This window comes from Culex quinquefasciatus, chromosome 1 (genome assembly GCF_015732765.1).
Source record: "Culex quinquefasciatus strain JHB chromosome 1, VPISU_Cqui_1.0_pri_paternal, whole genome shotgun sequence".
Lineage (NCBI taxonomy): Eukaryota > Metazoa > Arthropoda > Insecta > Diptera > Culicidae > Culex > Culex quinquefasciatus.
This window is the reverse complement of record NC_051861.1, coordinates 33,711,989-33,729,168: the sequence shown is the minus strand read 5'-3', so window position 1 is coordinate 33,729,168 and position 17,180 is coordinate 33,711,989. Positions and strand designations below refer to the sequence as shown.

Genomic DNA, 17,180 nt, shown 5'->3' with positions numbered 1-17,180 from the left:
ATAGGTAAATTTAATTGGCAAATAATAAATTGTACCTTTAACGGTGCTACCAATTTGTATTCTTATATGAAAAAAAAATGATGTAATTTTGTCAAAACTAAAACTCTGAAACTCTGAAATTCTTGAATTCTTAAATTCTTAGATTCCTAAATTCTCAAATTCTTCGCAATCTTGAATCATAAAAAACACACATATTTTGGAGTCATATTTTAGGTTAGAAACTTAAATTTAGAGGATCTAGAGATTGGAAATTTGGACTGTATCTATTTTATTTATGTTTGAGTTTTATAATTTTTAGTTTACAGAATTTTTTAGTTTTACTTATTTTTGAAATATTTTTTTTTTTAATTTTCATTCTTATTATTTTTCACTGTTGCTGTTGAATGTTTGGTGTTCTAAACTCATAAATATTCAAACTTTAGTTTTTTATTTCGATTTTTTTTTCAACCTTTATTTTTTTTCAAAATTAAGATTCTTTTGAAATTTTAAACATTTTGAAATATTTAGTTTACAATTATTTGAATTTTTATGCTTTGAATTTGTGATTTATTGCTCTTTTTATATTTTTCTGATATAATTATTTGCATTTTTAAATTTCTCAAATATCTGATTTATGTTTTTTGAAAGTTTCTCAATTTGAAAATATTAGTTATGATGCTATGAGACGCGGGTTCGATTCCCGCCTTATCCACTGAGCTTCTATCGGATGGTGAAGTAAAACGTCGGTCCCGGTTTCTCCTGTCTCGTCAGAGGCGCTGGAGCAGAAATCCCACGTTAGAGGAAGGCCATGCCCCGGGGGGCGTAGTGCCAATAGTTTCGTTTTCATATTTTTAACTATGGATTTCTTAATTTCCAGATATTTTAATTTAAGTATTTCAAAAATTTTGAGTTTTTGATTAGTTTTTTTTTTTTCAAATTTGTCAATATTGCTGCGTCACCGTTGTTCTTTCATGTGACATCCAGTCATAATTTATTTATGTTATTATGAATAATCTTTCAAACATTCTGCAATTAAAGCATGTGTTTTTGGTCCCTTCTATATAAAACTTATGTTTGTCTTTTTTTCAAATCATGTTTATTAAACGTACCTGCCACTCTAATTTGTATTTTGATTACCTAATGTACAAAATTTGAGTTGTTTCTAATATTAATTTCTACCTAAGCATAGTTAATTTCTAGTTACTTAATAAATAATACATCCTTGATTTTTAAAAGAAAACGTTTTACTGCATAAAAAATAATATCCCCGTTATAGAGGTAAACTTCTTTCAATTACTTTTTTTGTGAACCATTTTTTTCAATACTTTGGATTAGTGCTCTGACCACGGGGACGCGTTGTCTTGTTTTTGCATGCCCATTTTCATTTCTTTTGTGTCGCTTTTTGTGTGCTTGGGTTTATGTTATTATATATAGGTGATGGGATTTTATTAAATGATCATTATATTGCATTATTATATTTAATCAATTATATAACCACACTATATTTTACACTTAACACATTATACAAAACACATATGAAACTGTAAACAGGAGCGTTTGGTACGGTATGTCCACGCATCCTTCCTCCCCTGTAGATTCTGTGAAATGTGATCCGTTCTCAGAATCCTCTCTGCGGTAAACACAACGTAGTAGGGCTGGCCGCTTTAATTTTTGCAATGCATTTTCGGGTGTTCTCGGATGTACTGCAATTATTAATAATGACAAGAAAAGTGCTTGGGGCGTAATCTAATCACAAGACTTTCCAGCATGCTTTCATCGGACTGGCTGCGTTTGTGTTAGATTAGATTAGATTAGATTAGATTAGAACCATTTTTTTCAATACTTTGAAGTAATTAAAAAACTTTAATACCCAATTTGAGTAAATCCACTCAACTGTGTACAATATTGCAGAAAAAGTACTGGAACGCGCTACCCAGGCAAAAGTTTTGCGGTTTCTCTCCTTGCAGAACTTCTGCAAAAGAGAGAGATGAAGAGAGCGAACTGAAAAGTACGGGAACGTGCTGCAAAAAAGTGACTTATTCTGGCTGCAGAATTCTGCAGAAGCTGCAGAAATTCTGCAATTCTGCAAGTACGGGAATAGACCTAAAAATGACTTTTTGGCGGGCATTCAGGGGTTTGTTCCGGTGGGCATACTGAGCCTAAATCCCAAATATGAGCTTGATTGGACGTAACAGGAGCTGGCGCTCCGCCCTTCAATTTTAAATGGGATTTAACCCGTAAAAAAAGATTTTTTCAAAAAAGTCACTTTTTGAGGCATTTTGGCCACCAATGCGTTTACCAAAAACATCACTGGCGTATAGGCCAGATCCATGCACATCTTCTGGTATGTATAACATTGAAGTTGAGCATCCTGGTGCTCGGTACAGACCTTCAAAGTTTGGCATATTTTCGAAAAATCGGTCCCAGCAAAATCAAATGGCGTCTCGGGCGTCGCGAGGTGCGACGCATACACTGAAAAAACCCAACATAGCAAAATCAAATGTTTTTTCACGTGAGCTACTCCAAAAACCAACACGATAACTTCACGTGATTTTCCTTTGACTCTGACATGCTTTTCATTTCAAATGAATGTGAAAATCATTCAGCTCCAGCTGATCATTAGGAAAAAAACATTCACTCATCTGTTGCATGATGTTCACGCGGGATTCAAATGAATTTCACTTTGATTTGCCCCAATCGGCTTGTCCTTTGGTTTTGAAGTGGAAGTCACGTGAGATTCAAATGAATTTCATTCTGATTTGCCCTAATCGACTTGTCCATTGATTTCCAAGTGAAATTCACGTTAGTTTCAAATGCTATCGATGATGAAAATTAATCCTAAAGCAAGATGGCAATTTTCAATGGGTACGAGTTGGAGCTCGCACTTTTAATTTTAATTTGCTCCCGGAAAAAGAGGTTTTTATATTTTAAGTATTTTAGGATTATGTGGTAAGTATTTTCTTATATTTTTTTTGCAAAGTTGAATACTAAGTAGACAATTTTATGCCATTTTCCAGGAAATCACGGATAGGCTAATTTCCAGCGAAACTTAGGGATTTCCATGGAAGAGATTTTTCCAGGACCTCCGTGAGGTGAGAGCTCCGGTGTTTGGCCAAGGAGTCACGGATCGCTGATCGTCCAGAATGTGCGTACATCTTATTTTTAAGTGTGAATTGTTAAAGTTAAATTTCTCGAAAAAGTTAAGTTTGTGTATACGTTTAAAAGTTTGTTAAGTGTTATTTATATTTTAAAAATAAAAGGCAAAACTCAAAGACATATGAAACGTATTTTAATAATATGCTACATAAAATATTCACTTGAAACTGAACAGAAAATCATTTGATATTAATGTGCAATCCATTTCATTCCCATAAACATTTCATGTGATAATCATGTGCAATGACACGTGAGGTTAACGTGATTTGCCTGTGAATCTACCACGTCGCGCGATGAATTTTGTTCAAGTGATTTGCACATGACATTCCCATGTAAAGTCGTATGGGGCAGAATCACGTGTGAAACATGTGATATTGCTATGTGTCTTTCTTTCAGTGTATCTTTTTTGTCGGGGCCGATTTTTCGAAAAAATGCCAAACTTTGAAGGTCTGTACCGAGCTCCAGGATGCTCCAAACTTCAATGTTATATCGAGCAATTAAATGTGAGAGTGTGGGCGTGCAACATGGAGTTAAACTTTTCAAAGTGCCATGGTATCCTTCACAGCAACTTCACAGAAAGTTTAACTCCATGTTGCACACACTCTCACTTTTAATTTCTCGATATACCAAAAGATGCGCAAGGATCTGGCCTACACATTGGTGGCCAATATGCCTCAAAAAGTGACATTTTCGAAAAAATCTTTTTTTACGGGTTAAATCCCATTTAAAATTGAAGGGCGGAGCGCCAGCTCCTTTTACGTCCAATCACCTGAACAAACCCCTGAATGCCCGCCAAAAAGTCATTTTTGTTACACTCTAGTAAACATACTTTGAATGTGTTGGTAAATTTCTGACTAGAAAGCCTTATAGCTTGTGAGATCTCTTCTTGTGTCTCGTGATTCCCAGCGATGTACACCCTTACCAAAAATCATGATTTTTTGTGTTCCAAATCCCACTTTTCATACGATTTTTTGAGTTCAGGTATGGGACCCTTTCTCAGCCTATTTCTATTATCGGCCTATCAGCACTTTGATCATGAATTACAGCTTTCATAAAGTGTTTTTGACTGTTCCAAAGCTATAAATAGCTTAAACAAAAGTGAGCAAGCAACTCTCCATTGTTGATACATCTGAAAATGTTGATTTTATGGCGGAAATGGCAAAAGTGATGAGAATTGGTCGAACGACTTAGAGTGATTAAAATGGGCATATTTCCCCTACTACAACCATAAAAATGGTTATATGGGTTGAAGTCGGAGTCTCTCAATCTCTCCGAAACCTGCAATGAAAGAACGCGAGATGGCGATTAGGAGCCGACCACGCATGACGTCCCGTTAAACTGCGTTTGCAAAATTGGTTTTGTGGCGGCTTTGGTGGTTAAACGCTGTTGCGGTAGGATGATCGTGGAAGTGAGAAAGAGAGAGAAAAGGAAAATTTCAATCGCGAGTGGGTAAACACGAAAACGCGTTCGGCTATGTTCGGCGCTGAGAGTTTCAATGAGGAGAGAAGAGCAGTTCTGGAGTTTTTTTTAAAAGGTCCTATAAACCAAATTTTCAATTTTTGCTTTTTGGGTGTTTTTAGAACCGCCTTGAGTCAAGGGTATTCAAAAACACCCAAAAAGCAAAAAATGAAAATTTGGTTTATAGGACCTTTTCAAAAAAACTCCAGAGTTGTTTTTGAGGCATGATTATTCAGGCGGGATAATTGTAGTTGCTTAGTGCTGATATTTTGATATTTTAACAACCCTGCTGGGCATTATGTGCGTAATAATATTCATGTTTTTTTTTTATATTAGTTATGAAAATTGGCCTGGAAATGCCAGTTATGAAATTGTGGTTTACAACTCCAAAATTTCGTGGAATTTGCCAAGGATTCCGAATTTTATGAAAAAAGTTTGTTTTAGAAAAAACGGAAAGCTATGAGAAAAACCCATTGCCATTCGGATGTAACAAAACGGATCAATTTTGCGGGCATTTCAGGGCATGATCTCCTAGGTGCACTGAGCCCGAATCCCAAATATGAGCTTGATTTGTTGCGACAGGACCTGGAGCTTTGACTTTGAATTTTAAATGGGATTTAAACCGTAAAATTGGTGCGTTTTGTTTTTTGCCAGTTTTGAGCCCTTTAACGATTTTTGCATTTTTCAAAAACCTCATGAGCTCATAGTTCGTGTTCCAGGAAACAATCCTAATATCCATCTCGCATCGTCCTCATTAATCTGCTTCAAATTTCCAGGGGTTGTTTGTACATATAAAACTAGCATTTGGCCAAAATGAGTGCATAATTGGTAAAGGGAGCGCGTGGTCGTAAAAAATATTCGGAGTGAAAAGTGATTTTTTTTTGTGTGTGCCTTTTGTTTCGCATTTTTGTCGTGAATTGTGCGCTGCGAGGAGAAGATTACCCTCCGAAAATGCAGCGTCATCAGAGCATAATTGGCAAAGGGAGCGCGTGGTCGTAATAAAAAAATATTCGGAGTGAATATTTTGATTTTTTTTGTGTGTGCCTTTTGTTTCGCATTTTTGTCGTGAATTGTGATATAGTTTTCGATAAAAACGATCTAAGTTCGTTAGGTTTTTCGCGCAGCAAAATTATTTTGATTCATTAAGAACGTCGTGTGGTGCGCGAGTCTTTTTGTGTTGAAAAGACCTTCCCATAGCTCCGTAGCTCGGAGGGCTCGACGTCGGTTGTTTGTGTGTTAAGCCCTCTCCATAGCATCGTAGCTCGAGAGGCAACGAAAATCAATACCTTATCTAGCTAACAGAAAGAAGATCGGAAGGCACTTGATGATTGAGTTCGTCGCGTCTATTCCGTTGCAAATTCATGAACTAAATGATTATATAATTAAAAATCAGACTACGCTATCATTGCAGCATTGCTTTTAACACCTCATTTTATAAATAAATATTATTTGGTTTTATCTTTCCACAGCCGGCTGTCTAAGATTAAACCATTTCATTTAAAATTTAACAACAGTTAAACGGGAAATGTCTCATCCGCAGCAACCGATTGTTTGCCTTGAGAATAAAATATAATACCTTTCAACAAACACTATGATTTTGGATCGCATCATCATCTTCTATGATGAATCCTGACCAAACACCCTATCCTACTAACCAATTTTCAGGTTCCTGGCGCTTGTGGGGTGTAAGCACAGAGTAAATCAGCTGCCCTAGTAGCAACCTGCGCTAACTAACATTCCCGTCCCTAAAAATCGAGATCTACAAACTGACATGGCGGGCGCCGTTGGTGGCCAATGACTGCTACCTATTCGCAACTGATCTTGTTTTGGCAATCATGGTGTTTTATCTTTTCAGCGCATTCATACATGCTGTTGATAAGGGAAACACCACTAGATCGTCGAAGCCTATAATCAGTAGTGCTGAAAGGATATTACGGTTCTGTTCAGCAACGGAGGGGCAACCATGGGTGATCTCTCATGCTCATGCTCTCATGCTCATGCATGCTCATAAAACTAGCATTTGGCCAAAATATGAGGTCAACGGGAAGTGGGGCAAATCGGGACACAAAGTTTGATGATTCAAAAACGTCAAAAACGAAAATATGTTTTTTTAAAGCTCGCAATAGTAGTTTGTAGTCCAATTTCGATTATAAAACATGTTTTGTATTCAAGCATCTTGTTAATGTTTGCTTAAGCAATATGATATGTGATATGTTATGCAATGCTTAAGGCTACCAACTCTTGCTGAGCAAAAATCCGTACATTTTGCCGATATGACACCATGGTATAACAAAAATTGTCAAAGAATTATTTCGATAAATTTGGAATTTGCGAATTAAAAATATAAACTGAGTCGTTTTTACAGCTGACAAATTTCACTTTGCTATCAGAGTGCTTACACAAAATAAACCGTGATTTGTAGAATCATTTAAAAATTTGCGAAATGTTACGTTTGTTTTAACGAACAATATCATTCTCAGTGTTTTCACGAAAACATTTCCAGAGTTTTTATTGAACAGGTTCTATAAACATGTGAACACAATAGCTTATAGGACCTTTAAAAAACTCTAGATTTGTGAACTCAAATTTTCCAAAGTTTTTACAAGCTTGTGAAAACCTTTGGAACTTTTATTGGCTAAATATGTTTTGTAAGTAATTTGAAAAGAACAATTAGGCTGGTACAAATTTTATTTTAAGTTTTTGTCTCCACCCCATTTAAGTTGGCCCGAAAAATCAGGAGACAGAAGTTTTTGACATAGGACTATGTCTCTATTTACTATATTGGGGGGCCAGTTCAGAAATTCGATCCAAAGCGTCACTTTTAAGCGTTAAAAAAAGGGACATTTTGAACACTTATATCTTTTTTCCCTGTGAATCAATACAGACGGTTGGACCACCAATCGAAAGAGGAAGACTTCAGCTATTGTTTAACTACATAGATAGTTTGACTAAACATGCAATCAAAATGAGTAATTTTTCAGTACAAAACGGACAGATGACCAATCAGAGCGAGCGTATGCATTCGAGACCGCGCCCCTTTTGTGCCGTTCTCCGGCTCTGCCGCTATTTAAGCAGAAAATTTCGCAAAAGCAAGTCACTTTGGAACGAGCACTCGAACTGTGCACGTCGGGCCGGCACGGAGCAGCAGCAGTAGCGTCCAATAGAAGAAGAGAACCAGCAACCAGAAGGAAGAACCACCAGCAGCAGAAGGAGGAAATTCGAGCGAAGCGGACGGCGTGGAAGTCGCTAAAATGCGGCGGTTCTCTTGAAAAATGTCGAATTGGTGGTGGAAAAAACCTGGAGTGGCCTCGAAGTAGGTTCCCCCGGGGCCTGGGGGGACATTTACAGAACCATACTAGTTGTGGCAATATGGGTATCAAAATTCATGGTTTTTGATACTGAACATAAAAATGGCCATTTCAACAGTAGTGGCCATAACATGAAGTGGCCGGTGCCCTCAAAGAAGGTTCCCCCGGGGCCTGGGGGACATTTACAGAACCATACGAGTTGTGGCAATATGGATATCAAAATTCATGGTTTTTGATACTGAACATAATAATGGCTATTTCGACAGTAGTGTCCACAACTTGGAGTGGCCGGTGATCTCAAAGCAGGTTCCCCCGGGGCCAGGGGGAACTTTTACAGAACCATAAGAAGAAACGAAGTTGACTTTATAGCTGTCGGCCACCATTGCTAGTACCAACCACTAGTGTCTTTCTTTTATCTATAAGGACTTCGCCGCCCTGGGCTCCTAAGTGTATGAAAGTATGACACGGAGCGACGGCGCCGAATACCCATATTTACACGAAGAATTTTTAGAGCGCCCGCTGCGGGATTCGAACAGGGACCTCAGGATTGTGAGTCCAGTGCACGGTCCGATTGATCCACACGGGCGGGACATAGTAGTGGCCACAACATGGAGTGGCCGGTGCCCTCAAAGAAGGTTCCCTCGGGGCCTGGGGGGACATTTACAGAACCATACGAGTTGTGGCAATATGGGTATTAAAATTCATGGTTTTTGATACTGAACATAATAATGGCCATTTCGACAGTAGTGGCCACAACATGGAGTGGCCGGTGATCTCAAAGCAGGTTCCCCCGGGGCCCAGAGGGTCTTTTACAGAACCATACGAGTTGTGGCAATATGGGTATCAAAATTCATGGTTTTGATACTGAACATGAAAATTTACATTCCGACAGTAGTGGCCACAACCTTGAGTGGCCGGTGATCTCAAAGCAGGTTCCCCCGGGGCCCAGAGGGTCTTTTACAGAACCATACGAGTTGTGGCAATATGGGCATCAAAATTCATGGTTTTTGATACTGAACATGCAAATTGACATTTCGACCGTAGTGGCCACAACCTGGAGTTGCCGGTGCCCTCATGGAAGGTTCACCTTGGGAGAACATTTATGACAATTTTGCCGACAAATCTATGAAACAAAATAAAATAATCTTATTCCAGATTTCACTAGCAATCCAACAACACATTCAAATTGTTTGGTCCTATGTCTTTCGGTTATGTCTCTGACATACCATCTTGAACTTTTTTTTCATAAAACTTCAAAATTTCAATGGAAATTGAAGTGCAATCAGCTGAAATTAATTTAAAATACATTACCCTACGTTTAGCATGTTTGGGTTGATTTGAAAATCTTTTGAATTTTTGAAAATTTTCAATATTTATCATCGCAAAATGTTTTTTTTTCTTAGCTAAAATTTTTGTTTTCGTCAAATCTTACATTTTTGAAACCTAATGATTGCAAAACAACTGAACTAGTGTAAAATGCAATTTAAAACACCTTTTCCATGCAACTGTTGAAAGTATGGCTTGTTATTTCAATAAATATATTTTTTATTTTATTTTTTTTTTATTTTATTTTATTTTCAAAAAATCATCTCGGTCTCGGAATCCTGTAAATGATCTCCTCCTTTAGTATGTTATGTAAAAATGTCCGGGGAATCCGATAAAAATATTTCCAGACATAGGCTTTTTAGTCCAGACACCGTCAAAACGGCATTTTAAAGTTTCATACGCCCTATTCATTTGTTAAGCTAGATTTTTGAAACTTCTTACTATTTTTCTTTGAAAAGCCAACTTATCACCTTTCATTTGCGTAAGACAATTGAAATCGGTGAAAATGGCGAGGAGTTATGATTTTTCTAAAAAAGTGGTTTTTGCGAAAATCGGCGAAAATGCCATTTTTCAGACCACCCTAACACGGCATACGGGTCTAATTATTTCGGTCAGGGAAATTTTAGAAAATTTTTGAGCCCGATCCGAGCACTTTTGTTTCTTTCCATGCTGTTTTCGTGGGGGAAATACTGTATATTTAGATTTAAAATATTCCACAAAAATTTGAAAAAGAGCTAATAATATTCAATCATCAATTGTTCCCCTCCTCAAATTTAACTTTTTATTGCGATTTAACGACTGTTATCATAAGGTAGGTGCCCCATGATTTTTCTTATGTATATTTAGAGACATTCTTATTTACATTACTATGGACAAGTTGTGTAAAAATTACATGTTCAATATTTGTTTTCACCCAAAAAAAACGATCACAAACTTGCAAACGTTTCGTTCGAGCTCAACCAGTTTGACCACCGAATTCTTACATTTTGACAAATGTTTTAAAACAAAATCGATCACACCAACACTGTGCTATCGGCTAGAGTACGTTTTCATTCACAGTCCGGCGTTTTTTTTTGGGAATCATCATCATATGCTTTCGGCAAATGCGCTCACAAACACAGTGAACCCCTAGTTGTAGTAACTTTTCGCAAAATAATTTTGCTTCGTTACTTGTATTTAGTACGAGTCTGTTACTATTGTATAGGTACCTACATTGTTATCATTACTTCTTGTCTGGCAGCCTGGTCTGGTGGTGGTTTCGAGTCGTCCATCATCATTGTGCTGTGTGAAAGTTGCGTGTCGTCGTCGTCGTCAATATCGAGCCGTACACTGCCGTGGGACAGCCAGTATCAGTGTGTTACTGTACCGGAATGTGTGCAATTTGACGGAAAATTATTGAAGAAACTCTTATACAACTCTCCTTTTCCGCACGGACGTAACACGTTTAGTTGCTGTAACTTTAAAGGAGATATTTGGAGGGTATTCTAAGGTTTTCAGTCAACTCGGTTTCATTCCACTCGTGCAAACCACAAAATGAGTATCTTCGGAACTGTTGAGGTCGGACCACCGATCGAAGTTTTCGCACTGAACCAGGCCTGCCTGAAGGACACCAATCCGAACAAGGTCAATCTTGGTGTTGGAGGTATGTAAAAGTCACATCAATATTCATGTAAACCCTTAAAGTTACAATAAAATCTACGTAGAAAGTGTCTCCCCAACCTGAAGGTCACCCCCAGGTCATTTGGAGAGTGTAAATGGCGAATGATGGCAATATTTGCGAGATATTTTGCGCTTGTACCAGCGCAAAGCGTTGTAACACATGATTAGCAGCTGTGTTTGTTGTTGGACGAGATATTTTCAGCTTTCACAAGCACCTCTATTTATCAGCACCTGAATGGTAACGTTCTGATTAGTGCGAGTTTGTGAAGGACAATGGGGCTTGGCCACGATGGAAACAATTATTGCCAAGAGCTGATATTGCTAAGACGGGGGGTTCTTGTCTTGGCAGTTTGATAATGCAAGAACTGAACAGGGTAGAAGTTCCTTCTCTTGATCAATTTGTAAAATTATTAAAGTTTCTTGATTCAAATATATCAATTCACATATCTTTTTGAACAATTTAAATAATAACCTGCTTGCTTATATGGTTTCAATTGAGTAGTTCTGTAGAATGTAGCAAATTTTGGTATTTTTTATAAGGTAAAATTGTTGCTTATTCTTTATGTATTGCTTAGTCAAGGTTTCAATGCGCATAGCCAACACTCCACCATTGCGATCTACACTCTCGATCTGCATTTCCATCTGGAGGGCGCCGGTATTGACTGAGTCAAGAGTCGTTAGAGGTCATTGGCACTCATTCCTGCCGCTTTGTAAATTATTCTAACCAACTTTTTTCACTTTTCCCTAGCGTACCGCACCAACGAGGGCAAACCGTGGATCCTGCCGGTGGTGAAGAAGGCCGAAGCGGCCATCGTCGCGGACGGAAGCCTAAATCACGAGTACCTGCCGGTGCTGGGCACGGAAAGCGTCACAAATGCCGCCTCGACGCTGCTCCTGGGCGAGGGCTCGGAAGCCATCGCAAGCAAGCGCGCCTTCGGCGTCCAGTGCCTCTCCGGAACCGGTGCCCTACGTGTGGGAGCCGAATTTCTGTGCCGCATCCTGAAGCGTACTACGTTCTACTACTCCGCCCCCACGTGGGAGAATCACCACAAGGTGTTTGTGTACGCCGGGTTCACCGAGCCGCGGACGTACCGCTACTGGAACCAGGAACGCCGTGGAATCGACTTTGAGGGTATGCTGGAGGATCTGAGGGCGGCCCCGGAGGGTGCCGTTGTGATTTTGCACGCGTGTGCGCACAACCCGACCGGAATCGATCCCACCCAGGACCAGTGGAAGCAGATTGCGGACCTGTGCGAGGAGCGGAAGCTGTTCCCGTTCTTCGACTCGGCCTACCAGGGATTCGCGAGCGGGGACCCCAACAAGGACGCCTTTGCCGTGCGGTACTTTATCGAGCGCGGATTTGAGCTGTTCTGTGCGCAGAGCTTCGCCAAGAACTTTGGACTGTACAGTGAGTATGATTGTTTTGAGTTTTGTCAACAATGTGGTGACAGATTCCTTAAACTTCTGAACTTAGATTCGGGAAAAGATCCGGCATCAAATTTGACGTTTGCTGCTGGTGCAGAACAATTGTCATTGTTATTAATGATGATACGTCACTTCTCTGCCACGAAGTGATTTGTTTTCATTTTTCGACTCACCCAGCAAACGTCAAACCATACAAAATGGAGCAGATCCGGAAAAAAGATCCGGAAGCAAGTTTGTACCTACTAGAGCGTCCAATTTCCCGGGGTTACAAATTTCCCGGGAAACGGAAAATTTTCAGCCAATTTCCCGGGAAATTTTAAAATTATTAAAAATTGTTATGATCTTGGTTTTAATTAATATTATGCAACAGAATTGTATAGGACATCAACATCAATGGTTTAAAAAAGTGTGAAGATCAATTAACAGCTTGACTGCATGTAAAAAATCATTCAACTACTAGAAAATATATGTTGGTGTTTTTTGGTGAGAAATTTTAAACTTGCCACTGTGACCAGTTTATTGAATTGAGAAAAAAAAATGCAGAAATTATGTTTTTCATGACAAATACTGGTTTCAGCCCTTGAACAAATGGTAAAGCTTTTTTAGTGTTGGTTTTACTTTAAACAACCCAATGTTTTCAAATATTTGAAGCAAGCTTTGAAGATATTTTTGCATTTTTTGAGAACAAACAATAGAAAGTAATTTTTCAATGATTTTTTTTTGTATTATTATGCAATATGATTTAGATTATACGATAAATTACGATCATTCCACAAAAAGTCTTCAATTTTTTCACATTTAACCCTCTAACACCTGTAGTTGCACCAGTGCTCCATAATTCTTTTACTTCAAATTGTAATTTCTATAGTACTAGGTACTCAACCTATTGAATTAATTCTTTTTGCCCAAATTCGATTTTCATCTCATTTGATCATGGTAAACACAAACGTAAAAAAATCTCATTTTTAATTTGGAGGTAAGGAGTTAATATTGTTTTGATGAAATAACATCAATCTGTTAAGCTTACCTAATTGTAATAATTTAATACTCATTAAGCAAGATCTGTTCCCAGTAGCTTCAAAAATTAAAATTATCAGAAATAATTCTGATATCATAATTTCTGATAATCTGATTCGTTATATATAAGTTTGTTCATTTTTTTTCAGAAAATTTTCAAAAAAAAACAGTTTCACAAATTTAAGAAAATGCATACCTCCACTTGAATTTCGGGAATTCCCGGGAAATTTACAAATTTCCCGGGAAACGGGAAATATTTTTTTTCGGGAAATCCCGGGACGGGAAATTGGACGCTCTAGTTTGTACTGATTAGACTGATTTGCTTAGTGTCTGTAAAAAAACAATACGAAATTGCTCCCAGTTCTTCACAAAACAGGTCGCGGCTGTACACAACAAAATGAGAGAGTAGCAAAGCTTTATTTATCTAGATCCCACACTAGGCCTTGGTTCCGACAGCTTTCGATTGACATTAGGGATGAAGAACGACAGCACACTGCACAGCAGCAAAATCACCGAAGCAATCCCGAACGTCAGCTCACAGTGACTGTCCAGCAGCAGTCCGTTCAGGTTGGTTCCGAACACCCCACCGATGCGACCGCACATGGTCGAGATGCCGAGGGCCATAGCTCTCAAATGGGTTGGGAACAGATCCACGGTTACGGCGCTGACCACGCTGACGGAGAAACTGCACAGCAGCATCACCATGTACAGCCACATCGATGCAAGTGGGACTTCGATGAAGATCGTCAGCACTCCGCAAACCCCACACGTTGTGAACACAAACACCAGGATCGTCAGCCGGCCGACTGCGTTAACGATCACGCCCATAACGGCGAATCCCAGCATGTAGATCACGTCCAGGATGAAAGAGTAGCCATAGGTGGCCTCCGTCAACGACTGGGTGCATTCGGTTTGGAGTTCTAGAGTGGTATTGGTTATCTGGGAGGAGTATACGACCTGACACAGTGTGGTCAGTTCAACGCCTGAGTCTTGTGATCTGATCAATTTATCTAGAACTCCGGGGAAGAAGAAATACATTCCGTGGGCAGTAACGTACGACCCAAACTGCAGGAAACACACAAGAAGAGTTTTGCTCAAGTAGGGTGGCATGAAGAGTGGGGCGGTTTGATTCCAGATTAGCTTCAGGAGTGCTTTGAGCTTCTTGGGATCTTCGTTGGAGTCGTCTGATTTTTGGATCGCTTCTCCTTCGAGGATCAGCTCGATTTGCAGCGCTGGTTCTTTAGTACCAACGTTCATGCGATGCATCCACTGGATAGTTTCGAGCGCACGCTTGGGATTACCTTGATTCAGTACGAATTTTGGAGTTTCCGGGAATCGCAGCAGCGCGAAGGCACCAATCAAGCCTGGAAGACCGCAGATGACTAGGAACAATCGCCAAGGTCGATACACGATGTTCAGCATCGGTATCGTAAACTCCCAACTATGGTCCAACACGACCCAAGCGAGTCCTGGCAACAGCACACAACCGATCCCAAACACAAAGGAAGCCGCCATAATGGCCCTCGAGCGATCTTTATCGCTGTGGAACTCTCCCAGGTATGCGTAGATGGTCGCTGAACCTCCGCAAACCCTGTAATAGCCAAACTTGTTTGATTGTGGTCTTCCTGGAGAAATGTCCCAGAACTTACAAGAATCCCGTCAGAAATCGGCAAGCAGTGATTGTGGCGAAGTCGGTGGTAAAGCTCGACATAAACGAAACCCCGAAGCCTGCCAGCATCGTCGGAATGATCACCTTGCGGCGACCTTGCGTGTCCGCCAGGAAGCCCCACAGATGCGAGCTGACGATGATTCCGACCAGCGCTACCGCTCCCAGAATTCCTTTCTGCTCGGTGATTAGATTGAGATCGCACTCCGCAACCGCGATCACAAAGCTGATGCTCAACGTTTCCAGCATGACGGCCGTGATGATCATCCCGGCGATCACGATTGCCAAGTAGTTGAACGTGCCAAACTCTGCAAGAAATCGATCGTAGTGCAGTTTGTTCTTGCAGACGCAACTACTCACTTGTCAAGGCCAGGGCATCCTCGAGGGTAACCCGCTTGGGTTGATCACCATTTTCGAGGGACTTCTCCATTTCTGTGAACCACTTAACTGAGTCTCCACTAGCAGACTGCCAGACAAGGGGATTTCGCCGTTACCACGCGCCAAAGCGGTCTTCTTCAAGAACTGGGGCATTCCGTTTGCACAGCGATACCATCTGGTCTCGTATCGCGCAGATCGTAATTCATGCATGTTGATAGAAGATGCGATGCTGCTGTGTTAACAACTGAACCAAGCGATGTTTTTGTGTCCATGTGAACTGATAAGCGCCGCAGTAACGATCTCAGTGATTATCACGCTGTTATCTTATGAACAATTGTTCCTATGATTGAGTTTGAAGATGTTGACCTTCTTATTCCCCTTCCCCCCTTTCAAAACAGACGAACGTATCGGCAACCTGACCGTGGTCCAGAAGGACTCCACGACCAGCGCAGCGGTGGCCTCGCAGATCACGCTGCTGATCCGTGGCATGTACTCCAACCCGCCGGCCTTCGGAAGCCGCATCGTGAACCTGGTCCTCAACGACCCGACGCTGCGCGCCGAATGGATGGACTGCATCAAGACGATGAGCTCGCGAATCATCACAATGCGAAAGGCCCTGTACGACGAGCTGGTGGCGCTCGGAACCCCCGGAACCTGGACGCATATCACCGAGCAGATTGGAATGTTCTCCTACACTGGGTTGAACGGTGAGTTGACTATGGATCTCTAAGATTTCAACCTAATAATTAAACTTAAATACCCAAACAACAGAGAAACAAGTGGAAATCTTGATCAAGGAGTTCAGCATCTACCTGCTGAAGACGGGCCGAATCAGCATGTGCGGCCTGAACGAGAGCAACGTCAAGTATGTGGCCAAGGCCATCCACGAGGCCGTCACCAGAGAGGGTGTGGCTTCCAAGATCTAGAGAGGTCTCTAGGAAACAACCCAAAGCATTGCATAAAGCATTTTGTAGCACGCACCGGGATGTTGCATTTTTCGTGTTGTCCTTAGAGAATGTTGTGTTTGTTAGAAACAATTTTGGCTTTACATATTTCGCTGTGAGATTTGTTTGGATAAACCTGCGTAGCAGAGTTGCACTGTACTCAGTAAAAACGAAACCCTTTATACAAAATCGCAACAATCAAAAGTCCTCCACTGCAATATATTATGAACCAAGCAAAAGATGAATTTGAAACAGTGTACAAAATTTTGCAACCACAACAGAACAAAATAACGAAACATTTTTGTACTACACACATTTATAACAGCAGATAAATACAAAGGTATATTATCACTTCTATCCAGAAACAATAGGATTGCATTTTTAGGTATCGCAAATACATCATATATTATAAAAAGTTGATCAATTCGTCTAAAAGCATTTTCCGAAATCCTTGCCTTAAATGTACAATGTCTATTTAAAAAATCTTTTCCAACACCGCAATTTACATATTGTAAATATTTTAGGATAAAGTATCCTATAGATGTCGCTATTTTAAGACGGTGATTTAAGCGGATTGCGGACTGGATTTCGCCATGTATATGGGCAGGGGGCAGGGTGGCCGCCTAAGTAAAATGCGCCAAAAACCATAGATAAACATACAAATTTATAAATTCAGTGTAGTAGGCTTAACCTTTGGGATGTTCCCTTCAATGTTGTATACTTGATTGGTGAAAATTTTTAGCTTAAAACTATTTTTGCAATTCCGTCGTGAAACTACTTACTTTTCCTGTCATTCTTGAACGACGAAATAGCCTACTTTTCTGTACCAAAAACAGCAATATCGAATAGCTAAACATTTCAAAA

General features: G+C 40.0%; 2 protein-coding genes across 2 annotated transcripts; one reads left to right on the top strand and one right to left on the bottom strand.

Annotated features, from left to right (window-relative positions):
- Positions 1–10,411: 10,411 nt before the first annotated feature.
- Positions 10,412–16,734, top strand: LOC6039600 (aspartate aminotransferase, cytoplasmic). The gene is made up of 4 exons (XM_001849128.2): positions 10,412–10,869; positions 11,635–12,294; positions 15,771–16,079; positions 16,144–16,734. The coding sequence occupies exons 1-4, from the start codon at positions 10,761–10,763 to the stop codon at positions 16,296–16,298; spliced, it is 1,233 nt and encodes a 410-aa protein (XP_001849180.2). The 5' UTR covers positions 10,412–10,760; the 3' UTR covers positions 16,299–16,734.
- Positions 13,727–15,499, bottom strand: LOC6039607 (synaptic vesicle glycoprotein 2B). Its single transcript, XM_001849127.2, has 3 exons — positions 15,355–15,499; positions 14,978–15,302; positions 13,727–14,919 (listed from the first exon to the last, which is right to left on the bottom strand). Exons 1-3 carry the CDS (start codon positions 15,422–15,424, stop codon positions 13,749–13,751), a joined length of 1,566 nt encoding a protein of 521 aa, XP_001849179.1. The 5' UTR covers positions 15,425–15,499; the 3' UTR covers positions 13,727–13,748.
- Positions 16,735–17,180: the final 446 nt, after the last annotated feature.